This window comes from Rhinopithecus roxellana, chromosome 4, assembly GCF_007565055.1.
Source record: "Rhinopithecus roxellana isolate Shanxi Qingling chromosome 4, ASM756505v1, whole genome shotgun sequence".
Taxonomy (NCBI): Eukaryota; Metazoa; Chordata; class Mammalia; order Primates; family Cercopithecidae; genus Rhinopithecus; species Rhinopithecus roxellana.
In genome coordinates, this window is record NC_044552.1 from 148,462,983 (window position 1) to 148,490,319 (window position 27,337).

The following is a 27,337-nucleotide window of genomic DNA, read 5'->3' on the forward strand; positions in this document are numbered from 1 at the left end:
ATCTAACTGCAGAGATCAGATGGGGGTCAGTGAGAAGCAACGCTGGGAAGCCCGGCTCCTGGGCCGTGAGCTCTTGCAGCACTGCTTTCGCTGGGTTCAAAACTTCTCATAGGTTGGGTTTCGTTTTCATTGAGTTCAAAGTATTTTCTAATTGTTGTTCCCCCAGAGATGAAAATGTAAGGCACAGAATTGCATGAGATCTCCCAGGGAGAGGAAACAGGATGGGGTTGAGAGCAGAGCACTGAGGAATGCCTACAAAGAGGGGCAAAAAGCAAAAGCCAAGCTAGAGAAGGAGACGAGAATCCGAGGTGTGGAGCGGCTGTGCCTGCCCTCCCTCCACAACAGATCGTCCCGTGGGAAGCTGGGCACTCGGCCACCCAGGAACGCTGCCACGCCTCCCTGGTAGCAAGTGCGACTAAGCTCTGGCCCACGGCCTGAGCTACCTCCAGGAAGTGTCCTTAGAGAGGGGCATGCACCAATCTTCGCTTTTCCTGCTGGCTGGAAAGCAGATGTGATGGCTGACACAGCCGGCTGGAGCCAGGAAGAAGTAGTCCATGAGGAAGGCCCGGCCCTCATCAGTGGAAGACGACACAGAGGGTCTGAGTGATGATGCGGTGCTGCCATCTCCGCGGGAGCTCCTCACATTTGGGAAAGGAAGAAATGCACTTCTAGCCTATTTCAGTCACTGCAGCCATATTATCTCAAGATCTCAGTCACTAAGCAGCAGGATCTTATCTTAACTACCAAAAAGGAGCAGAAATGAGAAATTCTAGGAGCCAGAGGAGGTAGGCTGGAAACTCAGAGACGCTTGCCTCAGACAGGGCAACCGGGGGTCAGTGTGGGAACTCTGAGGCAACTGTGTATGTACACACTTGGAGGGGCTCAAGAAACTGTGAGACAAAGGCTTCCATGGTCTGCTGCAGGGCTGGCACTAACCAAGTCACCTCCAAATCCCACATCTTCCATGTGGAAGCTGGAGAAACTCAAGCTCAGGTTTCAATTAGTTGCCCAAGGTCAGGATCAACCACTGGTCGCCTCAGTCTCCTGGCTAGACCCCAGCCATCTCACGCGGTTACAGTGACACACCATCAACACGGCTAGAGACAGAATCAGTGCCTACTACGTTCATGGCATCATTAAGTTTAAAAGACTGTTTGGAAATATTTCAGAAATTTCAAAAACAATCATAAATAACAAATATAAATCCTAAAAAATGACAGTGAAGACTTCCACAGTTCTTAGCTAAAAAATGCATTTTAATGTTAAACAGAATAAAAATTTTAAAAACTTTTAATTGGTAACAGAAAACAGCAACAGTCATCACAATCAGTAATAAAAACAAGTTTACCTCAGCAGTCAGGAGTCTTTTTGGACATCTGTTAAGTGTCGCAAAAACATTCCTAAGTCCAGTTTCTAGTTGTGTCAGCAACAATATGGCACAGTCAGCAAACCTATGAAATTGAAGGGAAAATAGGTAAAATTCCATGTTTTTAAAGTAAGTATTAGGCCAGGTGCAGTGGCTCACGCCTGCAATCCCAGCATTTTGGGAAGCCAAGGTGGGAGGATCGCTTGAGGCCAGGAGTTCAAGACCAGCCTGGGAAACCCCATCTCTACAAAAAATTTAGAAATTAGCAGAGTGCGGTGGCACTGTCTGTAGTCCTAGCTACTCAGGAGGCTGAGGTGGGAGGACTGCTTGAACCCAGGAGTTCAAGGCTGCAATGAGCTATGATTGTGCTACCACACTCTAGCTTGAGTGACAGAGTAAGACTGTCTCTAAGTAAAAAACAAACAAGCAAAAAACAAAAATAATATTGACACCAACATCACAATAACTACTGCAGTCTACATATCAAAGGCAAAGAGAAATGATAATACCTGATAATAGGAGAAGCAAAACAGAACCAGCTGGGTGCAGTGGCTCAAGTCTGTAATCCCAGCATTTTGGGAGGCTCAGGTGGGCGGATCACGTGAGGCTAAGACTTTGAGACCAACCTGACCAACGTGACGAAACCCAGTCTACTAAAAATACAAAAATCAGCCCGGCGTGGTGGTGCATGCATACCTGCAGTCCCTGATACTTGGGAGGCTGAGGCACAAGAACAGCTTGAACCTAGGAGGCAGAGGATGCAGTGAGCTGAGATTACACCACTGCACTCCAGCCTGGGTGACACAATGAGACTCTGTCTCAAAAAAAAAAAAAAAAAAACCACACACACATAGAACCAAAGTTTCATTAAGTAGTGATTTTAAAAACACTTTCCAGTGTTTTAATTTTTGATGAACTATTTTTCGTAGGTTCTATAGAACAAAATGTCATCAAAGAACTGTCTAACTCATTTCATTGCTTCTAGAAAATACTGAGGCTGGGCGCAGTGGCTCACTCCTGTAATCCTAGCACTTTGGGAGGCTGAGACAGGAGGATCACTGAGCCCAGGAGTTTAAGACCAGCCTGGGCAATGGACTGAGACCTCATCTTTAGAGAAAGTACAAAAATTAGCCAGGCATAGTAGTACACACTTACAGTCCTAGCTACTCAGGAGGCTGAGGTGGGAGGACTGCTTGAGCCCAGGAGTTCAAGGCTGCAGTAAGCCGAGATGGTTCCAATGCACTTCAGCCTGGATGACAGGGTGAGACCCAGTCTCAAAAACAAAAAACAAAAATGCACATACCAGGATTTCAGTGGGTTCTCAAGGCATAAAAATGAATGAATTAGGGTAATATCCTTTAAGGAACTAAAGACCAGCTCACCAGACCTTCTGGTGGTGACCATACACGTGTTTGCTCCTGAGGAAACAGAAACAGAATGTAAGGACAAAGTGGCTTATCTCTGTTTCATGGTTCTGAACATGTTTTGCTCATTCTAAGAATTCCAGAAAGTATTAAAAAGTGGATCCTGAAAAATAATTCTATTAACTGCACCAAAAGGCCAGCACACAATGTTTAAGATACAATCACAGGCTGTCCTTAAAGCAACTCTATGAAGGTGTTTTATTTTCAGGTCTGCTCAAGTCAGTCCAGCTTCTCTTCACTCCTACTCCAACAGCAAAAAGCATCAAAAGTGAAGGGCGTCAAGAAAGACTGGCCTCCAGCCACTGCGAACCACTCTACCATGCTCCCTTCAGTTACCTGTGTGACTTGAACTTGTCCAGTGCAACTTCCCAATATGGTAACATGATTTTTAATATAAAAGCAGATTTCGTCATCGCTTCTTCTAATACTGAGAGCACCTCATAAGTAACATCTGTAAAATAACATACAGTTTTAAACACAATCATACTGATCAACTGAAAAAAGACAGAAACATACGCTGGAGGAGTGATGCCAATGAGCCAACCACTTTAGGTGGCTGAACCGTGACCCCTGCAGCAGGGGACTTGTTAGAGAGTAGGATTGCCCTGACCAAGGGCCTGAGGTGCAGGTGATCCCTGGAAAGTGGGGCATGGACAGCTCTTCAGTGATTTAGGCAACAGTTCAGGGTGGACCAACTGAGCACAATGACCAAGAGAAGTAAAATACATTTTCAGAAGGTGTAAAAGACCCTTGATACTACTACAAGTATTTTTGGTATAACAATCATGAGTACAAAGATACAAGAGGTAAAAGGAGGAGAAAATGTACGTCATCCAACAGCCTGAGACCACTGCTGTGCATAGTGCATCTGAGGAAGACAGAGCTTGACTCACACAGCTGCAACTCCTGTGACCCCCACAACAACTCCAGGGCACGGTGGGAGGCAGGGCTTTGGGTGACAAAATGTAGGAGGTTCTTCAAGCAACTCTGAAAGCCATCCGACTACTGAAGAATAACTACTTCACCCCACCTCAAGAGTGCACCTCTTAATGCTGTTTACTGACTTTGCAAAATAAAAATATCTATGCAAAGCTACATTAAGGAAGAAATAAGAAACGTACTACTTACCAGGAAAAACAATCAAATCCTCAAGGTTTGTAGGAGTTATGAAAGAGCGATGTGCCAATGTAAGTTTAGTTTTTTGAAGATAACTCTTCAGTAACTGACCCAATCCTGCTGTCAACAGCATCATCATTGAACAGTATCTAGAGGAAATACCATAGATATCTGTTACAAAAATGTACTCAATCATGCCTATAAAAAGCTTCACTGTGAAAAATACAAATTTAAAATTAAGAAAGCAAAGCACCATTAAATTGCATGAAACTGGCCGAGCACGGTGGCTCATGCCTGTAATCCCAGTACTTTGGGAGGCCGAGGAAGACAGATCACTTGAGTTCAGGAGTCTGAGACCAGTCTGGGCAACAAGGTGAAATCCTATCTCTACAAAACATACAAAAAAGTTACGTGGGCATAGTGGCGAGTGCCTATAGTCCCAGCTACTGAGGAGGCTGAGGCAGGGGGATCACTTAAGCCTGGGAGAGGAGGTTGCAGTAAGCTGAGAATGTACCATGGCACTCCAGTCTGGGTGACAGAGTGACACTCTATCTCAAAAAAAAAAAAAAAAAAAAAAAAAAATTGCACAAAATTCTCTAGATGTGTAGGAATTAAGCTGTGGAAGAGTTGGGAGGCACAATAACACCACAGAAACTCTGATGAAGACCCTAATGAAACCTCAGGGTCTTCCACCCACCCAGGACGTGAATGGTATAACATCCTTCTGGTGTCGCCCCTGAACTGCCTTTGGGGTGTAAGTCACTGAAACCATAACCCGCTCATCACTCTGGTGACTACACTAGTAATACTCAATTTCATCTTCCAAATCCTATCTCAAAACTCACTCATCTTTCACAAAATCTCTTTCTCATGAAATTCAAAATTTAAAAAACTCTTTGGTAGATCCAGAAAAGGAAGAAAATTCCTTCACTTGAAACTTACTTTGGAGGAACTTCTTCAGGTGACGCAAACCCATGCCATAAGACGTTACGCAGGTTGAGACCACACGGAGAGCCAATGAAGACTTTTAGCACATTCATCTAATCCAGTTAAGGACAGCAAATCATTACATAGTTAATTATTATTGAATTACTGAATAAACCAATATAATATGAAGATAACGTTTGTGTTCTTTTTAACTGACAGAGCCAACTAGCAGTAATAATAATAAAACCAACATTTATTGAGTGTTTAATATGTGCTAGACACATTTTATATGTATTCATCAACTCACTCATCCTAAGAACAACCTACGAGGAAGGTACTACTATTATCCCCAGCACCTAGGTGAAAAAAATACAAGCATGGAAAGGTGAAACCAAGGTCTCAAAGGCTACAAAATCAATATGGGGGATAAGATCCGACCCAGGTTATCCTGCTTTAATAAAGTGCTTCAAATGTGCCGAATATCTAAATAAAATTTAAAAAGACAATGATATGACAAGCAGAAACGTATCGCTGTATTAAGCAGCATGCAATTGTGTGGTTAAGCAGAGGCAGCAGGGGATGCCCAAGCAGCATGACTCCAGGCTTGAGCCTCCACTTCCCTAGCTGTCTGACGTGAAGCCCATCACTGATCCACCCCACCATCTATCTACAGAGTGAAGAAAACACCCAACCAGGGGTCCTACTTAATGGACTACAACCATGCCATGCCCAGAGAACCACTTTGAGTTTGAGGCACCATACTTAGAAGAAACTCAGAAAATAACGGACGATGTTCAAAGACTAAAAGAACTTAAAATCCTATCATAGGAGAAAGAATGGTTGAGCCTCCAGAAGACTCGAGAAGGAAGTGAACACTGTCTTCATGCATGTGAAAGATGGCTGCTGAGAAGGGAATGTGGATGCATTCTGAACTTTCTTCAGAGGGGAGACCCAAAACCAGGAGGTGGAAATGATCAAGAGCAGTTCTACTGAATGTAGGAACATTTAACAAGCAGTTCTTCTATGCAGCTTCAGGAGATCTTTTTGCTCTACCAATAATTGATGAAATATTCATGGTTCACACTATCTGGTCAATCAGATGTATAACTGCCATTGACCAAGTAAAAGTACCTGGCAGCTGAAGGGGCCACAAGTGGGCAGAAGGCCAATCACATATAAGCAAGTACCATAGAACAGATCAAAGAAACAAAATGTATTTAAGAATTCAGTGTAACAACAAGAGGTTTGCACTTTTTATCTTCATTCCATGCTCTCCACAAAAGAAAATGATCTTTAAGCTGACAAGGAGTAAAGACCCACAGAAATGAATGGAAAAGCTCCACTGAAGACAGATTTCTTTACTCCAAAAATCATCTGGCAGCTTCCTGGCTTGGCAAGTGCAGCTTCCACATAAGGCTCTCCTGGGTTTCTTCATCTTGACCCTGCCTCACTCAGTTGCATATGGTTATTCATTAGTCTTAAGTCTCTTGATCATGTGCCCTTTAGGAGATTTTAATATAGTATGGAACAGCATGATTTTTTTAACATCTGAATTTTTTTTTCTGCTGTAAGTTTAAATGGTTGCAAAAGGCATAATTTCACGTTAAAATTTTCAAATAAAATCATATTATCACTCATTTAAAGGGTTAAAGTTGTATTCTGATTATAGTTAATAATATGTAATTGATCGAGGCAACATGTTTCACATTGGCCCTGTGGTGCCCCAGAGCTATTCACACTTGGGATAGGAAAGCTTTCTACATGCTGGAGGAGGGGCAATTTTGAAAGGGAAGGTGGGAAAGAAGAATATGCCTGAATCACTGATACAATTTTCTCCTAAAGCATCATCAGTTTGGGAAGAACAAAAGCACAGCATATGTGAATTGTTGTTTTGCACTTACTCTATGATATGGTTTGGCTGTGTCCCCACCCAAATATCAACTTGAATTGTATCTTCCAGAACTGTGGGAGGGACACAGGGGGAGGTAGCTGAGTCATGGGGACCGGTCTTTCCTGTGCTATTCTCGTGATAGTGAATAAGTCTCATGAGATCTGATGGGGTTTATCAGGGGTTTCCACTTTTGCTTCTTCCTCATTTTTCTCTTGCTGCTGCCATATACGAAGTGCCTTTCTCCTCCTGCCATGATTCTGAGGCCTCCTCAGCCATGTGAACCTGTAAGTCCAATTAAACCTGTTTCTCTTCCCAGTCTCGGGTACGTCTTAATCAGCAGCCTGAAAATGGACTAATACACTCCATGAGGTTAGATGAACAAGCTTACCACAGACTGCCCGAAGACTTGAGCAAGTTCCTCAGATGCAAGCAGATCTCTTAAAAGAAAGGGGCATTCCTTCCCAATCAGTAAAAATACCTAAAATTCAAACAAAAATTGTGTAACAGTTGCATTATGCGTCAATAAACATTAAAAACATTATCCATGAAGCAACTGTTTGTACAAATGAAGGGTGAAAAGTACTTAGACACCAATCCTTTGATTTCATAATCATTCAAAAGGGTAATATTAAAAATTTATACCAAATGATTTTATGTTATAGGAGAATAAGAAATCTGAGGATAACTGTAAAATAGCTTAATGTTCATTCAGACAATTTAATGGGCCAATAATGAAAAAGTTCTCGCACTTACATCACCCAAGGCTCGTTCTAGACACGATGTCAGTTTCATTAAGCTAAGAGAAATAGCGGGAGATTGTAGGCTTTCCAAGGCATCAAATATTTCAGGAAATAACTATTTAGAATAAAACATATATTAGGATGTACACTCCAAAACCACTTCTCAAAGTAACAACATTATTCATTGAAATTCAAACCTCGAGATTTCAACTGCTATATTTTGTTATTTTCAGCGAATAAGTAAACGTTTTCTGTATAATTACATTGCTTAAAGAATCAATAAAAATATTTAAATAGCTAAAATTCCTTGAAGGTTCTTTATTTAAACGTTTATTGAAAGCAACGAATCTGGCATAATTTAAGTGGCAAAGTCAAGCGTTTCGTCCTCCATCGTGCTTCTCCTTTTGATTTGGCTGAGTCCTCAAACAGACACACACAAGGCAGCTCATCCTGCCACTTAAAAGCACAAGTACAAGGGGGACATGATGATTCCTTCCTTCAAATTCAAAGCAGAGTTAGACTTGTTACAGTTACTGCTTTACTGTGGTCATTTAGTGTGCCAAATAAAATGAAGAAAAACTGACCAAAAAAACAAACCAAAACAAGATTTTCGGTTGGGGCCCAAATTACCCATACTCCCTTCAGTTCCTCATTAACAAACCAAGTATCCCAGCTCTGGTCTCCAGGCCCCGCTGTCTTAGAACACCTCAATACCTCTCCACAGGGCCTCTTATTCTGGAGTGGTCAGTTTTTCTTCTATCCCTGGACGAGCACTATGTGCCAAATGTTAGCTCTCCAACCCCTAACCCTGTGATAATGAATTCAAACCCTTCCTGTGTTCCAAAGGGCATGTTTCTCAGCTCAGGGTTTGGAGACCTGGCATAACAGCCCAGGGTTTTCTTGCAACCCTCGACACTTCTTCACAGCTGGAGGGCCGGGGGATGAAGGAAGCCCCTTTAAAATTGGCAAATAATAAGTCCTCTAAGTAGTATTTGCACAGTCTTTTATTTCTAAAGGTTGTTCAAAAGCCAAACCTCTGGAAAACTTGTCCACTGGAACCATGGTGCATATCGAATTTCAAATTGCCCCTTGGTCAGAGATAAGAAATGTGAATGGACAGCCTCACAGACAGGGCCAAGCAGCCTCACGCTTCCCCAGTAATCCAGACCCTGATCTTAAAGGATAAGAAAACAAATTTCAGCACCATAGCTCCATATCATGTGATATGAAATATCTACATCATCAAAGAAAAAATGCTTTAATTATAAAATTTCCAGAAAATCAACAATTAGCTTACCATTGAACATATGATACACTTTTACGTTGTTGGAAATAAATCACATAATGCTTATCAGGTTATAAAAGAAAACTATCCTATCAGCAGAGAATTTGGAAAATACAAAAAGTTTCAAACAAGAGAAAACTATTTTTGTCAATGTCATTACCTGTACATAAGAATACAGAAAACCAGGCTCACACTGTATATACAATTCTGTAACCTGATTTTTTTTAAGTTAAACCAGGCTCACACTGTAGACACAATTTTGTAACCTGATTTTTTTAAGTTAACGTTATTAGACTGAGATTTCTAATGGCAATGAATTGTTTTAAATGTATTTATCATACGAAGTTTTTGTTTTAATTTTTTTTGATAAGTTTGGGATTAACCATCCACTTGGTTCATAATCAATAAATACCAAAGGGTAATTACAAATACAAGCCCCTCCTATTTTTTTTTCCAACTTAGCTCAGAGACTTTTGTATCAGATGACATTCCTCATTCTTTTCTACCGCTGCATAATATTCTATTATATGAATTATCATAATTGACTGAACCAATCCCCTACTGCTTGATGTTTGGCTGTTTATTTATTTAGCTATTGCAAACAATGCTGCAAGGAATAACCTTGCACAATCACACTTTCATATCTGTATCTGTCTTAAAGATTCCTGAAAATGGACTGCTAGGCCAGAGTATGTTCATTTGTAATTTTTATAACTATTATTAAATTTCCGCATCTATATCTCTGCTCCAAAGTGTGCAAGAATGCCTAGAAGACATTTAAAATAACTGTATAATCTATTACTGGTCCTTTTCTACCCTTAATTCATATGACTCCTATGGAGAATCATCTCAAGGCCCTGAGATCTACATCATCAACAGTCCACCAGCCCCTCTCTGCCTCCTGACAGCTCCTCTGTAGAGGAGGTTTTCTTAGCCCAGCTTTCCATTAATTTTTCCATGCTTCTCTGGCCTCATCCCCTCTCTTTTCACATTAATTCCTGTTCTCCTTTGGAGTGAGGCCTGTATTATAACATTATCTAACATAAGGAACCAGTGGTCAGAAAGGGGAATTTTACAGGTCAAGACATTTTCAATGGAACAGTTATGAAAGTTTGGAGTACAAAGACAGCACAAACCTGACTCTGTGTAGCTCACACAGTCTGTGATTGTTTTCCAGCATACTTCACCATTCTGAGTAACAATGCTATTGATATCACAATTTTCTCTGAGTTGAAACCCAAGATTACAAATTATATCATACACTGAGGGAGAAAGACATGTGGTAATAGGGTCCCCTATTAATACCTAAAAAAAAATAAAATAAAAGGCACTGCTTAACAGAAAGAAAAACAGAGTATTATATATTTAAGTCACAAGAAAATTCTCTTAAGAACTGAATGCACCCAGGTATCATTGCTGTTCACACGCTTTCTGGATATCATGAAAGCTGTATGATTAAAACATTGTGATTAAATATTAAAGATAATCTGGCCGGGCGCAGTGGCTCAAGCCTGTAATCCCAGCACTTTGGAAGGTCGAGGCGGGTGGATCACGAGGTCAGGAGATCTAGAACATCCTGGCTAACACCATGAAACCGCGTGTCTACTAAAAATACAAAAAAATTAGCCGGGCGTGGTGGTGGGCACCTGTAGTCCCAGCTGCTTGGAAGGTTGACACAGGAGAATGGCATGAACCCGGGGGGCGGAGCTTGCAGTGAGCCAAGATCGCGCCACTGCACTCCAGCCTGGGCGACAGAGCGGGACTCCGTCTAAAAAATAAATAAATAAATAAATAAATAAATAAATAAAGATAATTTACATAAATGCTCTCAAATATGACAAAGGTTTAAAGACTTAAAATGATCAATCATAATATTTGCAAACTGCTCTGCCTATGGGGTAGCCATTCTTTACTCCTTTATTTTCCTAATAAACTTGCTTTCACTAAAAAAAAAAAAAAAAAAAAAGAAAGAAAAAAACATATGAGTTCATGGAAGCTGAATGTATTTTATGAACAGAGCATTATTCCTCTCAGCATTCCTTCACTATCCCAGAGTTATCAAAATAAGCAATTTTTTAAAACAGGGAATGGGAGAGCAGAAACCAAGTATAATGAACAAGAAAGAAAAAGAACCCCACGTACCTCCGACTCCCTAAATGGTGTTGGAGAAAACCACGATGCATCCCAAAACATGCCTCTTTGATATAAAAACAACAACAAATTGGAGCTGAAGACAAGAGGCAGCAAATGAAGGAAAAGCTCTCTCTATCCTCCCCCTCTTCCGCCCAAACACAGGATATATATTCATTACTGGGGATAACTTTAGACTCTTACCAGACCAGAGAAGGTACCAGACGAATCTGCAAACAATTTTTACTCCATCAGTTTCCAAATATGTATCTACTTTCCCAGTTTCTTGCCCTTTGAAGCCTAAAACTGCTCTCCTGTGTCATTTCTCTGCAAATCTATAGTTCTTTGTTGAAGATGGTATACAAATGTAGTTCTAAGCCACCATTTCAAGTTACTTTTCATTGAGGTTTATCCCTTGTGATGTGTACTCGTACATCAATAAACTTTTTTCTTATTAACCTTTCATTTGTTAAAGAGGTCACTCTGAACTAAGATGGGCAGAGGTAAAGTTTTGCCTTCCCTGCCATGTAAAAAGTAGCAAACCGTACTGGTTTTCCATGGAGAATTAAATAAAATCAAAATCCTTAAAACTACCCCACATGACACTAAGACCATCTATAATCCTGCAAAGAAGTCAAATTCAGGATCTAAAGCTGAACCGAGGCTCTTTATTTTGGTGTGTCGAGTTAAGGGGTGGCTGTGTTGTGACAGTCACAATTAACTCTGGGCAGCTTTGTAATGTGGAAACTGATCAGTCTGAGTTCCCTCGTCCTGCTCAGTATCAGTTGCCCTGTTTGCTCCTCCTGTCCCCAGAAGTTGCACTTTCCACTCTCAGTCCTACTTTCTGAACAATCCCAGTAGGCGCTAACAATTAAGTCATCACTAAAGAAATCGGCATGAACTATTTTTGATTGGCGATTGTCACTCGCATCCTCCATGTGGCTCCATGGGGCTGGAACTCTGCAGACTACACTGGGCCGGTGCTTTGGGGCTGGACTTAAATTTGAATCATTCCTCAGTCTCTGACTACCTCTCGCCTTGAAAAACATACTTTATCCGGATCTCAGTACTAAGTGAGATAAAACGGTACCAGGCTGCACCTTGTAGGGCTGCAGTAATCAGATCATACATGAAAAGCAACTAGCACATAGTACTCAAAAATGGTAGTTATCGTTATCATTATTTTGGGGACGGGGTCTCGCTGTCGCCCAGACAGGGGTGCAGTGGCGCGATATCGGCTCACCGCAGCCTCCACCTCCTCGGCTAAAGCGATCCTTCCACCTCAGCCTACGGAGTAGCTGGGACCACAGGCGCCACCACGCCCGGCTCCGCTGTCGTTACTGCTGATGATAGGTGTTTGAGATTTAATTGCCTCAGGGAGGAAAAATAAATAAATGTTTATTACGACGCAACCAGATCTCCTGACACGAGGTCAGTGAGGCCGTCGTGATGAGTTTTATAGTGACTCAAACGGTCTAAAAGCGATGAAAACAAATTTACTGTCCGAGTGTGGACCCTACAGGCAACGACTCGGGAACTGCGCTTCTAGGAACTAGGCCACGGTCAGGTGAGAGCCCGACCTGCGGCTTTCCGCCCCCGCGCCACCGCGCACAGCCCTCCCTGACCGTCCGCCGCGTTCCAGCTGACGGTCAGGAGGCGACGGAGAAACCGAGCCTGGCCCCGGGACGCCGGCAGGGCGGGCCAGGCGTCTTGCAAAGCCGAGCGTCCGATACCGCCACAGAGGCCAGGGCCGCGACGTCGCCAACGCCCTCCAGCGAGGGACCGCCGGCCACCGCAGGCGCGTGCTCGCCCACCCACTCGCGTAGCAAAACACCACCCAGCCTGGCGCTGACTCCCTGCCTAACTCGGGATCGAACCGTGCCCTGCACCGCCCTACCTCCATAACTTCCGGTGCCCTGCTGAGGCGCGCATGAATGACGCAGGCACCTGCGCGCCCCGCCTCCACGCGCTTCGGAGCCCTAGCGGGCACTTCCGACCATACCAGACGCAGGTGGGAGACTTCCGCCCTCGCGGGAGCGGCTGAGGCGTTTGACGGTTGGCGGAGGAGAGGCGGTGGGAGTCTTGGGGAACAGAGCGAGATGGAGAAGCGAGGCCGAGGCGTGAAGTCGAGCCCTATCCAGACCCCGAACCAGACCTCTCAGCAGGCGCCGGTGACGCCTAGGAAAGAGAGGAGGCCTAGCATGTTCGAGAAGGAGGCAGTGAGTGCGGAGACTGCTAGGGGCCCGAGACGGCTTTGTCCGACCCTTTAATTAAAATTGCTCCTCAGTGGGCCCCGCTCCCGTCACCACCCCCAGAGCCAAGAAGGCAGCATTTCCCTTTAGTGTTTTTTCCCCAGATGCGAAATTGAAGCCTGAGACTGAGTTGGGCAGTCCCCTTTGGACTTGAGTACTAAAGTTTTCTTGTTTCTTAATTAGGGCCGTAGAACCCTACATAAGTCGATTGGAAGGGTGGTTACAAGATCTTCTTTTCAGATTTACTCAGCTTGCGGATTTTCTGAGAATATTCTGAGTATTAATTATTGCTTCCTACTAAAACACAGTATGTTAGTGTATTTAGTGCCATTATAAGCATTTTTGCAGCGAAAAATGAGTGTATGCTGTATTAAAAAATTTTTGATAAACCAGGAAGAATAGTGCCGTGTTTTGGGTTTTTAAAACATCAGCAGTCTGGATCTTTGAAGAACGTACAGGAGAGAAAAACTTAAGTTGAAAATATTCTGTCCAAAACTTATTGTCTGATATTGATGGAAAGGGTCATTATTCAGTTGTATTGGTGGTATAACACAGGTCTTTCTATATGATTAGGCTTTGAAAACCGTTAATGTATTAGGACTTCGTCTTTTATTGATACTAGTTTTCCCAAGGATACAAAGCTGTAATGATAGAGCTGGGACCAGGACCTGTATGCTGGTACTCGGTCCACTTCGCCTGTACTGGTTTCTCTTCATACTTACTTCATGGACCTATAATAGGATGAAGTCAGAGATGACAGGCAAAACAATTTTTTGAAGACCCTAAAACATTTTAAGATTACTCTCAAAAAGAGAATTCTCAAAATAAGTAATGGTGAAATTTCAGGTTCTAATAATGTTTCCTTGGTGTCTACATTTTACAGAGAAGAGAACGAACTAAAGGAGGAAGAGTAAACAGGCCAAGTTTACACAGCTAAGAAAAAGAGCAGAGGAAGGCTAGAAACCTAAATCGATTGGACTTAAAACTTCACACTCCCAAACACTATGCTGTTCGCTTGGCAATGAGTCTGAATAACAGATAAGTCACGAACAGTAAAGAAAAATGTCTATATATTGAGGCAGACAAGGGTGGCTTTTATAAACTTACTGCCTATTTGAGGTCCGAAGTGGTCTTTAAAATTCAGTGAGCCTGAACTCAATGAAGAGACACATAGGTGCACCTGGTATATAGGTTAAAATCTGGGAGTGAGGGGACATGGACCAAAGTAATAATTGCTTATTTGATATGGATGTCATCAATTTATAGCTATCTTTAAAGTTGAGTCTTTTAGAGGTGAGAAATTTGAATAGAACAATTATTGGGAAGAAATTGAGGACTCTACATGCTCACTACATGTACGTGAGGAAACTGTGCAGTTAGTCATTTCTAATTTAAGGTAGCTGTTAATTTCCCTATTTTGGAGCATAGGAAAATTTAAGACATACTGTTTAATCAATATGACCATCTCTTGATTTTATCTGTCTTGCCTCCATTTCCTTTTTTCTAGTGGTAGCATCTCAGTTAACTTTTAGAGAATTAACTCATCTGCAATTGCACAGAGCTTTGGTGAGATTGTCAGCTACTTTCCTTAACTTTTTAATGAGAATGAGACCCAAACTAAGCTAATTAGATGAATTCTTTGAAATAATGCAAATAAAATGATTGAGGTTTATTCACATTGAAGATGAGAAGCTAAAGTGCTCCATGTGTCTTTATGAATCTGGTTCATCAGCCTTCTTTGCTGTTATGTAAACTGTATCTTTCCAATAAATTATACTTTGGCTTAACAAGAATGAGTTCCTGTTGTTGAGATCAAAAGTTAACAAAATGCGAAGTAGATTACTAAAAATGGAAAGCTTAACTGTTCTCACTTGTGCACATGCATTTGAAAATCTTAAATACAACCAGGCACAGCGGCCCATGCCTGTAATCCCACCACTTTGGGAGGCCAAGGCAGGTGGATCACCTGAGGTCAGGAGTTCGAAACCAGCCTGGCCAGGAGACCAAAACCCCATCTCTGCTAAAAATACAAAAATTAGCCAGTGTGGTGGTGGGCGCCTGTAATCCCAGCTACTCAGGGAGGCTGAGGCACAAGAATTTCCTGAACCCAGAAGGAGGAAGTTGCAGTGAGCCGAGATCATGCCACTGCACTCCAGCCTGGGCGACAGACTGAGACTCCGTCTCAGAAAAAAAAAAAAAAAAAAGAAAAAAATCTTAAACACTAGCATGTGGCATTTAGAAATAAAAGTAATATCTCATGCCCAAGCTCATTTTATTTTCGGGCTATATGTAGGCTCAATATAAGGAAATGCTACATCAGTAGAAACTCAGGTATTATTAGATGCCAGAAAGTTGATCATATTTAAAGCCTATTCCCAATTTTAAAAAGATTGTAAAGATTCTTAATAAAAGGAATAAAATACTCTTAATAAGTATAGCAAGTCAGACAGCCAATATTATACACAAAGGAGAAATTGTACAGATGTAAATTTTCAGCTTATTAGAAGCATTAATGGCTATTTTCAGTTCACACATGAATGCCCCATTTCCTTAAGAACCATTGCAGTTGAAAGCCGCTGTTAATGATACTACGTAGTTGCATCCCTTGAGTATACTGTGGAGGAAAGGAAGGTCCCAATCGCTACCCTAAGAGAATCACTACCATTCTCTTAATAAACAAAAACAAAATAATTTTATTTTTAAGAGGTTTAGGGAGTTAATAATGCTGCTTCTGCAATGAAGACACAGAAGCCTGACAGATGATTACAACAGGGGATTTATTTCTGGTGAGGGACTTTTACTCTTGGCCAATATGGAGTAATTCTTAACAGAAACTACTTAAAGTAACACAAAAATGTATGGAGCAGTTGTTTCCATTGATTTGGGTGTCAAACAGGACAAGAGTGATCTCCAAGAGATGAGAAATAGGTAAGGTAAGCCCCAACATTGCCCCCACCTTAATTGCCTGGTGAGATTTTCCAGGCCACAACACAAGGAAAGGCCTCCTTTAGTTCAAAAGGAGTTGGGAGCCTGGGAAGCCAAGATAGCATGAGACTGAAGAGCAGAGTATTAGGACAGGGCTGCCCCAAAGACCTACAGAGCGTTTCTCAGAGTATTCAGCTTAGTGCAGCAGTGCATCTGGTGAGGAAAGTTCTCACCAAAGGTGGAGAGTGGAGGTGGAGAAGGAATCACCCAAAAGGAATAAAACTATCCTTGGGCATGTTCCCACCAGAAAAAGGGGAAAACCATGAAAAATACAGGGCTTTGGTTAGCGTGCTAAGAAGTGCATTGCCTTAGTAGTGGGAAAAATAGAGAATGAGTTCTTTGATCTGGCTTATCAAGGTTGAGAAGCAAGGCTCAAGAGGATTAAACTGTTTCCAAATGTCTTTGTTCTAGAAGAAAGCTCAAGAGTCTTAGGAATACAAAAATATCCAGCCTGTAAGAAGGTAAAATTCACACTGTCTGGTCTCTAAATACTAATAGACCTACACAGAAGCAAGAAAATAAAGTTCAAAATTGAAGACACAGTAAAATCAGCCCAGAAATTACACAAAATAGAATTAATATAAACAGACACTAAAGTAGTTAAAGAGAGTTATTAGTTTTCATCAAAGTAAATCATATGAAGTTATTATAATTACATTCCATATATTTAAGAGTATAGAGAAAGACTGAGCATGTTAAATTCAACTCAGACTTCTATAGATGAAAAATACTATGTCAGGAATGAAAATACACTAAATTTAGAAATAAAAGTAATATCTCATGCCCAAGCTCATTTTATTTTCGGGCTATATGTAGGCTCAATATATTGTATGTATTGAGTATTGAATGTGTGCATATATATGCATTAACACAGATTCAGTGCAGAAGAAAGGACATTTAGAGACATAGAAATTGGGGAAGGATGCTGAAAAAATATTACAAGATGTCAATGAGCTTTGACAGAACTTAATGTTCTTGTAATTTGAGTCCCCAAATGAGGTGAGAGAGGACAGACAAAAAGTATTTGAAGAAATAAGGAATGAGAAATTTCTAAATTTGTTGAAAACTGTAAACCCACAAATCTGAGGCTCAGTGAACTCCAAGCACAAGACACGTGAAAAAAAATTATGCCAAGACATGCAATAATAAAATTGCTTGAAACCAGTGATTTAAAATTTAAAGGCAACTACAACAAAGGAATGTTACATACATAGAAACAGACAAAATGACAGCGTACTTCTCAGAAACAATGCAAGACAGAAGACATTCAAGCATCATCTTTAAGGACTCAAAATAACTATCAACCTAGAATTCTATACTCAGCTAAAATATCATTCAAAAAACAAAGGTAAGACTTCCAGCTTCTTGTTCTACGTGTGAGGGGCTTAAAGTCCCTACTATGTCCTAACAAGTAAAAAGCTGAACAAACTGAAAAAATTAACTCTTCTTAGATCCATAAGAGAAGTGAGGTCACAGGACAAACTGCTGCCCCCAAAAGTAGAGTGACAAGCAGCAGTTTGCTCTGTGACCTCACTCCAGCACCTCCTTAGCCATCCTGTGTGACTTAAGCAAGTAGGGGAAAAAACAGAAAACTCAGAAACATTTGTGAAGTTCACAATCCAGAAGCACAGGTTCACTAAAATACCTAGTGATACAACTATGGAATGCTTCCTCTCCGCAAATACATTACGAGCACATTACTAGAGGCCTCGTTAACGGCAGTTTCTTTTTTAAAAAAATTTTTTATTATACTTTTAAGTTCTAGAGTACATGTGCACAATGTGCAGGTTTGTTACATATGTATACATGTGCCATGTTGGTGTGCTGTACCCATTAACTCGTCATTTACATTAGGAATATCTCCTAATGCTATCCCTCCCCCTCCCCCCACCCCACAAAGAGCCCCGGTATGTGATGTTCCCCTTGCTGTGTCCAGGTGTTCTCATTGTTCAGTTCCAACGTATGAGTGAGAACATGCGGTGTTCGGTTTTCTGTTCTGCGATAGTTTGCTGACAATGATGGTTTCCAGCTGCATCCATGTCCCTACAAAGGACATGAACTCATCCTTTTTTATGACTGCACAGTATTCCATGGTGTATATGTGCCACATTTTCTTAATCCAGTCTGTCATTGATGGACGTTTGGGTTGGTTCCAAGTCTTTGCTATTGTGAATAGTGCCATAATAAACATACATGTGCATGTGTCTTTATAGCAGCATGATTTATAATCCTTTGGGTATATACCCAGTAATGGGATGGCTGGGTCAAATGGTATTTCTAGTTCTAGATCCTTGAGGAATTGCCACACTGTCTTCCACAATGGTTGAACTAGTTTACTGTCTCACCCACAGTGTAAAAGTGTTCCTATTTCTCCACATCCTCTCCAGCACCTGTTGTTTCCTGACTTTTTAATGATCGCTATTCTAACTGGTGTGAGATGGTATCTCATTGTGGTTTTGATTTGCGTTTCTCTGATGGCAAGTGATGATGAGCATATTTTCATGTGTCTGTTGGCTGCACTAAATGTCTTCTTTTGAGAAGTGTCTGTTCATATCCTTTGCCCACTTTTTGATGGGGTTGTTTTTTTCTTGTAAATTTGTTTGAGTTCTTTGTAGGTTCTGGATATTAGCCCTTTGTCAGATGAGTAGATTTCAAAAATTTTCTCCTATTCTGTAGGTTGCCCATTCACTGTGTTGGTAGTTTCTTTTGCTTACATCAGTTTCTTTACCTGGCGAATCATGTCTGTCTTTCAAGAAAAAAATTAGGCGTACTAAAAACAACAAACACACAGAGTGAGCAGCAGACCCAGACATGGCACGGATTTTGGAATTATCAGAATTTAAGTAACTATGATTAATGTGTTAAAGGGCTGTAGTTGACAAAAGAGCATGCAAGAACAGATGAGCAATGTAAGCATAGAAATGGAAATCCTAAGAAAGAACTAGAAAGAAATGCTAGACATCAAAAAACACTATAACAAAAGAAGAAACCTCAAAAGAAATTTAAAAAATACTTTGAGCTAAATAAAAATGAAAACATATCAAAATTTGTAGAATGCAGCAAAAACAGGGCTTGGAAGGAAATGTATAGTATTGAATGTGTACATATATTAGAAAAGAAGAAAGAGCTAAAATAAGCCTTAAAGAAACTAGAAAAAGAAGAACAAATTAAATCCAAGAAGAAAAGAAAAAATAAAAATAATAGCAGAAATTTATGAAATTGAAATCAGGTACTGGCCGGGCGCGGTGGCTCAAGCCTGTAATCCCAGCACTTTGGGAGTCCGAGACGGGCGGATCACGAGGTCAGGAGATCGAGACCATCTTGGCTAACACGGTGAAACCTCGTCTCTACTAAAAATACAAAAACTAGCCCGGCGAGGTGGCGGGCGCCTATAGTCCCAGCTACTCGGGAGGCTGAGGCAGGAGAATGGTGTAAATCCGGGAGGCGGAGCTTGCAGTGAGCTGAGATCCAGCCACTGCACTCCAGCCTGGGCGACAGAGCGAGACTCCGCCTCAAAAAAAAAAAAAAAAAAAAGATATCAGGTACCAACAAAACCAAAAGCTTTTTCTTTGAAAAGATCAATAAAATCTGTAAGCCTCTATCCAGGCTAACTAAGAAAGACAGGACACAAATTACTAATAGCAGAATTGCAAGTCAGGATATTGCTAGAAATTTCATGAACACCATAAATATAATAACAGAATATTATGAACAATTCTGTGCCCAGAAATTTGATAACCTAGATGAAATGGACCAATTCCTTGAAAGATGCAATTTCCCAAAACTCATACAAAAAGAAATAGATAATCAGAATAAGCATATATCTGTTTTTAAAAATTGAATCAATAACAACCTTCCAAAGCAGAAATCACCAGGTTCAGGTGATTTCGTTGGTGAATTCTACCAAGCATTTAAGGAAAAAGTTATATCAATTATTACAATCTCTTTGAGAAGATAAAAGCAGAGAGAATACTGTCTAACTCATTCTATGAAGTCAGCATTACCCTAATACCAAAGGCAGACAAAGACACTACAAGAAAAGCAAACTACAGACCTATATCATATATTAACACTGATGCAAAAATTCTCAACAAAATACTAGCAAACTGAATTCAGCATTTTATTTAAAGGATTTGACACCACGACCAAGTGAAATTTGTTCCTGGAATGCAAGGATGGTCCAACATATGAAAATTGATCAAGGTAATACACCACATTAACTAAATGAAATAAACCACATGATAAATTTCAATTGATGAAGAAAAAGCATATGTCAAAGTCAACACTTTTATTATAAAAACACCCCAAAAACTAGAAATAGGAGGAAACTACTTCAATCTAATAAAAGCTCCATATGAAAACTGCACAGCAATGCCAGGTGTGGTGGCTCACACCTGTAATACTAGCATTTTGGGAGGCCGAGGCGGGCAGATCATGAGGTCAGGAGATCAAGACCATCCTGGCTAACACAGTGAAACCCCGTCTCTACTAAAAATACAAAAAAAAAAAAATTAGTTAGGCATGGTGGCATGTGCTTGTAGTCCCAGCTACTCAGGAGGCTGAGGCAGAAGAATCGCTTGAACCTGGGAGGCAGAGGTTGCAGTGAGTCAAGATCGTGCCACTGTACTCCAGCCTGGGCGACAGAGCAAGACTCTGTCTCAACAACAACAAAGTGTACAGCAAACATCATACTCGATGGGGAAAGACTGAAAGCTTTTCCTGTAATATTAGTAACAAAGCAAGGATGTCCACTTTTGCCACTTCTTTTCAACATAGAATTGGAAGTTCTAGCCAAGCAATTAGGCAAGAAAAAGAAATTCCTGGCTATTAATAAAATGAAGCTCACTGCTTTAACTTAAGAGGCTAGAGCATTTATCTGGGACATATTGGACACTAAGCAAATATTTCATTAATGCATATTGGATGTCACAGAATGGATGTTTCATGTCAAAAGCATGAACTGATAAATATCGAATCAATGCTCTTTTGGTGTCTTTTTAGCTTAAGACTTATGAATGTGCTACCTAAATAATTATATTATTTAAAAATGAGTAAATGAAGTAAAATAAAATTTTAAGACAACGAAGGATAATATTTTCATAATCTCAGGGTAGGGAGGAAGAAAGGTTTTCCCTGTATCTCCATCCCATAGCCACTCAGTTGCTCTCCCTGGAGGCCACTCTTATTTCTAGTTCCTGTGGATCATCCATGGATATTCTAAATATATGCATGCAATTTGTGTGTATATGTTTGTGAGTATAGATAAAAGGATAAATAGTATTCCTATTTTTTTTTTTTTTTTTTTTTTTGCCAAATTGATAGCCAGGAGCAAATCTAGGATTTAGCAACCACATTATTGTAGAAATCTGTTTAACAAATTTCCAAGCTTTGTGTGAGCCCTGTCCCATTGTACAGGGTTCTTTAATCTGAAAAATCATTTTACAATTTAAAAAGTAATCTTTCTCCCTTTCTCTCTTCCCCTCTCTCTTTCTCCTCCAGTATGCACAGATTTTAAGAGAAAGACTGAGAGAGTCAATTCACGATGTTCAGTATGTAGAGCCTCCTTTTGATGACTCAATTGCTGATATAGGTAAAGAATGGAAGAGTGCCCTGGCAAAATTAAAGTTTGCTAATTCATATAGAATGGAGCCACTGAAGAAATTCCAAGCTCATTCAGTAGAAACTAAAATCCAGCAGATACTAACCGTAGGTTGATAAATATATATGATAGCAGTATTGTATGAGGGTTCTGCAGAGAAACAGAGAGTATGTATAGAAAGAAATTTATTCCAGGAATTGGCTCATGCAGTTGTCACTACAACCAGAAGGCATTGTGTCATTGGTGCAGGCACAACAAGTCAGTTAATCAGAGATGTGTAGTCTGTCTGCTAGGTGTCCAGTTCTGCTCCTGGTTTGTAAAAAAGAGTAATGCTTTATAGCCCACAAGCCATGTCCATTTCCTTCAAGCTACACATTAATTTATTAATAAACATGGTTAGAAATCTTTGATTTCACTTTCCTGGAGGCCAGAGAAAAATCAGTGGAGTGAGAGGCTACAGGGGAGGGTTGGAAAGAAGTAGTTTTAATGTGAGCCCACTGAGCAGGGCAGTGACGTGGTACAGGTTCTGAGTCCAAGTAATCTTCACTATAAGAAAACCAAAATCTGAATTTTAATACATGTGTAAATTTTAAAAGGTGTCTTTCCTTTACCTAAGAATTTCTAGAAGTCATCTTTGGAAAATCTCCTGTGTCTCTCTATTAACTGTTTGCAGAGTAGTCTAGTAAATTACAACTTACAGCTTGTGTCGATAATGAAAAGTAATTGAATATAATTTGAAAACCCCGATAAATATTCCTCAAAATTGTTACAGAAATAGGTAAGCATAAAATGTATTTAATATTATTTAGTTAGGAATATATTTATTTTTAAACAGTTATATATATTATTTAGATACGTTTTCTACTTGAATTTTTATATAGAAAATATTTGGTTTGAAAATAAAAGTATTTTTCTTAAATTTTCTTAAAGGAAAGTCTTAAAGATGTCAAATATGATGATAAAGTATTCTCTCACTTGTCACTTGAATTGGCAGACCGCATACTGTTAGCAGTCAAAGAATTTGGGTATCACCGTTATAAGTTCATTATAAAAGTATTATTTATTCAAAAGACTGGCCAAGCAATAAATGTAAGTACCCCATTGATACAGGATCTAGCAATTAGAACTATAAGGCATCTCTTCTCTAGTGATTTGATTTTTATTGTGATGACTCAAGGGCACTCCATAGATTCTGAGGTACCTTTCAAAAGAAAGTATCATGTTGTTAAATATATTTATTTCACTGTCAATTATTTGAGAAGTACAAACCAGCCGGGTGTGTTGGCTCATGCCTGTAATCCCAGCACTTTGGGAGGCTGAGGCGGGTGGATCACCTGAGGTCAGGAGTTTCAGACCAGCCTGGCCAACATGGTGAAACCCCATCTCTACTAAAAATACAAAAATTAGCTGGGCATGGTGGTGGGCCCCTGTATTCCCAGCTACTCGGGAAGATAAGGCAGGAGACTCTCTTGAAACTGGGAGGCGGAGGTTGTAGTGGCCCGAGATCGCTCTATTGCACTCCAGCCTGGGCAACAGAGCAAGACTCCATCTCAAAAAAAAAAGGAAAGAAAGAAAGAAAAGTACAAACCTAGGAGTAGCAATTTGGTACTGATAATTTATTAAATTGCATTGCTATTCTCTTCCTTAAGCATATCAATTTTGACAGTTTAATGTAATTTAATTAATTAACCAGTAAATTTATTTTGGGCACTAGTAGGTGTTAGGTACTAAGGAAAATACAAGGAATGATAAAACATGGACCATGATTCTCAAGGAGATTTTACTCTAGTTAAGGAGATAATGCAGCACAATTTAGAATTTAAGGAAATAAAATGATAGGAATAACGTAAACAGTCTGGGTTTTGGAGTCAGATCGCCTCTGCAACACTTGCTGGCTGTGGCCTTGGCACAGTTCCTTCATCTATAAAATGGTGATGATAAAACTGGCTTCCTAGAGCTGTTGTGAAGATTAAATGAAATTATCTATATTAAAATCCTTAACATAATCACCAGCACAGAGCCCTCAATAAACAGCAAGGTAATTATTAAATTATTTATTAATAAAGAGATAATATCACTAGGCTGTGTAATTATCTAAGGAGTTGATGAGGAATATGTGGGAGTTGGAGAGAAAAGAGAAAAAATTGCATTTGGAAGAATCTGTAGAGGTTCCATTTAGGAGTGGACTGCATGATGAAGCATGAGGAGGGGGACCTGGACTGGCAGAAGGGTACTGGGGAGAGAACAATCAGCAAGAAAGAACCGTCCTGGCTCCCATGGAGAAGAGAAGCTGCACCACATATGACATACAGACTTAAGAAATAGGGATGTTCTAGATGGTAAGTGCTACAAAGAGAACATTAAGGTAGGGATATGATAGAGTAGCAGAGTGGCTACTTGGGATTGTTTAGAGAAGGGAGAACCCTCTGATGTCCAGATAAGAAGGAACCAGCTGTACCAAAGAGGAGGGAGGATGTTCCAAGCAGAAAAAACTTCAAGTGCAAAGATCCTGAGGCAGGGATGACTTCGTGTGCTTGATATGTAACAAGTAGGTAGTAGAGAGTGGCATGATGTGCAGTGGGGGAATGTTTCAGCTTATATTATTGCACAACAAACCACCCCAGAACTTGGTATCTTATAACAACAGCCATGTATTTGCTTACTTTCTGTGAGCCAGCTACTTGGCTTTTCTGCTGGTCTCACTGATGCACTTATAGCCATGTAATGACTTACCTGGGCCTGCAGGTCCAAGACGGCTTCTGTCACTTGTCTGACTGTTGGGCTAGCTGTGGCTTGGGCCCCTGGGTTCTCCTGAATGTGAGCCAGCATCCTCCAATAGGTTGAGTGGGCTTTCATAACATGGGGGTCTCAGCATAGTGTTTTACGAGCATGAGAGCAGCAGCTACAAGACCTCTGAAGGCCTTGCTTGGAAGTTTCACAGTGTCATGTTTTACAACTCATAGCAAGTCACAAGGCCAAGTCTTACTCACAGGGTGGGGACATAAAGTCAACTTCCTAATAGGAGAAGTCATAAAGAATTTTTCAGCTGGACATGGTAGCTCATGCCTGTAATCCCAGCACTTTGGGAGGCCAAGGCGGGTGGATCACTTGAGGTCAGGAGTTCAAGACCAGCTTGGTCAACATGGTAAAACTCCATCTCTACTAAAAATAGAAAAATTAGCTGGATGTGGTGGAAGGCACCTGTAATCACATCTACTCTGGAGGCTGAGGCAGGAGACTCACTTGAACTCAGGAGGTGGAGGTTGCAATGAGCCGAGATCACGCCATTGCACTACAGCCTGGGAAACAAGAGTGAAACTATGTCTCAAAAAAAAAAAAAAAAAAAAAAAAAGGAATTTGGGCCATTTTAGATCCTCCACAAATAAGTGGGCTGAAATCAGATCACATATGGATTTGTACACAGAGAAAAGGAGTTAGAATTGTCCATATCAGCCTACTTGTACAGTCAATGCCATTTCTTCATTTCAAGGCAAGGCCCTGACAAAATTTTGGCTGAAAATCTTTAAAAGGTGGGAAGACTTCCTTGTCAGGGACTACATGGCAGAGTCATACTGTATGCAGAGCCACTACATCCGCATTCCCAGGGGCCTTCTGCTCCTGGCCCTGGAAACACAGCTAAGGGAGCCTCTCTCTGTTTTAGAGAAAGGCCAGCCTCCGTTAAAGAAGAAGGATGGGCTGGGGCAGTGTCATTCTCCAGGCTTTTTATGAAAGGGAAAACCAGACAAATTATGTCTTAAAAATAATTTCTGAGATACTGATGCATTCATTTTTTAAAAACGAGTGTAGATTTGAAAATTACTTCTTAATATGTTCAATCTAAAGTTAGTCTTTACAAAATTTCTCTCACAGATTGCCAGCAGATGGATCTGGGATGTTGCATGGGACAGCTGGGTCGCAGCTAAACACGAAGCAGAATCCTACATAGCACTGGTCTTGGTGTTTGCCCTTTATTATGAATAGCTCATTACAGGTACTAAGGATTGTTTACTTCTGAGCTTTTCAAAAATAAATGAAATTTACATATTTGTGAACCTCATACTATTTCTGATTTGCTATATTCTTATTCTCATTTGAGGCCTTCCAATTGTATTATTTTAACAACAAAGTAGAAGCTAGATTTTTACATTTATACTTACTATTATATTAACTAACAATATTATGCCAAAGTAGTATAAAAGGTGTATGCATGTGTGTCTGTGTGTGTATGTATGTATGTGTATACAAATTCTTATAGTAGAATATAGGGAAAAGATCATTTTTGTAAGAGTTAAGAGAATTATAATTTGCTACAGGAAATTAAAATGCAACCGTGTAAAGTATCAAATTCAGTAGATGTTAAGATAGATTTTGGAAATTTCTAATGATATTTTAATACTTTGTATTCATTGTTTTGAAAGGAATTACCAAGTTCGAAAGAAAGATGTTATTATATTTCATAATTCCCTAATGTCCTCTCGCTCCAGCCAAACTGCTTACAAGTGTGTAGTCAATTTACTAATCTATTAGGTTCTGTTAGGCTCTGTGAGCCTTCTAGGATCTTTTTTTCAGATGTGGGAACTGAAAACTCAATATTAATTGTTTAAAGAAATGAGGAAAATTTTATTTTCCAGGGATTTGATCAAGGATCCAGGTTCTTTCCAACTTCCCACTCTCCCCACAGACTTCCACGTACATTCATTTTGCTTGACAGAATTTAATCATGTTCCTATGACTAGACCAGTTGTAATTCCCTCCTTAAAGTTGGGGCTGGAGCCTACCTTTTCCAAGCACGAGATCATGTGAAAAGTGTGGATATTGGCCAGGCACAGTGGCTCACTCCTGTAATCCCAGCACATGGGAAGGCCAAGGTGGGAGGATTGCTCTAGCCCAGGAATTTGAGACCAGCCTGAGCAACATGGCAAGACTCCATCACCTAAAAAAAAAAAAAGGAGAAAATTGTGGATCCAATGTACAAATTGGGATTTTTCTAGCAGGGAGGCAGGGTGTGCACTTGTGGGAGGCAAGCAATACCTGTGATAATCAGTATGATTTTCGTCATTACAACCAAAACTGAAAACAACCATGTCAACTTGACCAGTAAAAATACCTATTAGTTGAATTATCTATAAACAAGAAGATAAAAATGGTAGAGGAGGTTTTTTTTTTTTTTTTCCACTTAGGTTTTATAATGAGTTGGTGTCAGTTTCCACTTACGAGAGTTAAGGAGCTGAACTAAGATTCCTGCCTGAATAGATCCAAATGGAGTTTGGCTGAGGGAGTGCATGAAAATTTGGCCAGAATTACTCTTAGAAAATCACCTCAGTCCGGGCGCGGTGGCTCACGCCTGTAATCCCAGCACTTTGGGAGACTGAGGCAGGCGGATCATGAGGTCAGGAAATCGAGACCATCCTAGCTAACACGGTGAAACCCCATCTCTACTAAAAATACAAAAAATTAGCCGGGCTGTGGCGGGGGCCTGTGGTCCCAGCTACTCGGGAGGCTGAGGCAGGAGAATGGCATGAACCCGGGAGGCGGAGCTTGCAGTGAGCCGAGAACGCGCCACTGCACTCCAGCCTGGGCGACAGAGCGAGACTCCGTTTCCAAAAAAAAGAAAAAAAAAAA

At 40.5% G+C, this 27,337-nt stretch overlaps 2 protein-coding genes across 8 annotated transcripts in view; one reads left to right on the top strand and one right to left on the bottom strand.

The window, feature by feature from the left end:
• The window catches only part of ERMARD (ER membrane associated RNA degradation), a 32,922-nt gene extending 20,089 nt beyond the window's left edge, over positions 1-12,833 (bottom strand). For 4 of the 7 annotated variants that reach the window (XR_004056846.1, XM_030928946.1, XM_030928947.1 and 1 more), the window contains exons 1-9: positions 10,892-12,762; positions 9,886-10,054; positions 8,499-8,638; positions 7,478-7,579; positions 7,113-7,202; positions 4,849-4,946; positions 3,919-4,055; positions 3,127-3,241; positions 1,349-1,451 (exon numbers count right to left, since the gene is read on the bottom strand). Coding sequence is in view for 6 of the 7 variants with exons in the window: in XM_030928946.1 (XP_030784806.1) it covers positions 1,349-1,451; positions 3,127-3,241; positions 3,919-4,055; positions 4,849-4,946; positions 7,113-7,202; positions 7,478-7,579; positions 8,499-8,638; positions 9,886-10,054; positions 10,892-10,942 (1,005 nt within the window). In the remaining variant the exon portion in view is untranslated. The other 3 variants (XM_010388351.2, XM_010388353.2, XM_030928950.1) reach the window with 3 other exon arrangements.
• A 40-nt stretch (positions 12,834-12,873) lies between these two features.
• TCTE3 (t-complex-associated-testis-expressed 3) lies at positions 12,874-25,772 on the top strand. Its single transcript, XM_010388350.2, has 4 exons — positions 12,874-13,098; positions 21,616-21,822; positions 22,646-22,804; positions 25,586-25,772. Exons 1-4 carry the CDS (start codon positions 12,979-12,981, stop codon positions 25,694-25,696), a joined length of 597 nt encoding a protein of 198 aa, XP_010386652.1. The 5' UTR covers positions 12,874-12,978; the 3' UTR covers positions 25,697-25,772.
• Positions 25,773-27,337: the final 1,565 nt, after the last annotated feature.

Coding starts and splice junctions, on each gene's coding strand:
- TCTE3 (XM_010388350.2), top strand. CDS start 12,979: ATGGAGAAGCGAGGCCGAGGCGTGAAGTCGAGCCCTATCCAGACCCCG. Junction 21,823..22,645: donor AAATCCAGCAGATACTAACC/GTAGGTTGATAA, acceptor ATTTTCTTAAAG/GAAAGTCTTAAAGATGTCAA. Junction 22,805..25,585: donor AGACTGGCCAAGCAATAAAT/GTAAGTACCCCA, acceptor TTTCTCTCACAG/ATTGCCAGCAGATGGATCTG.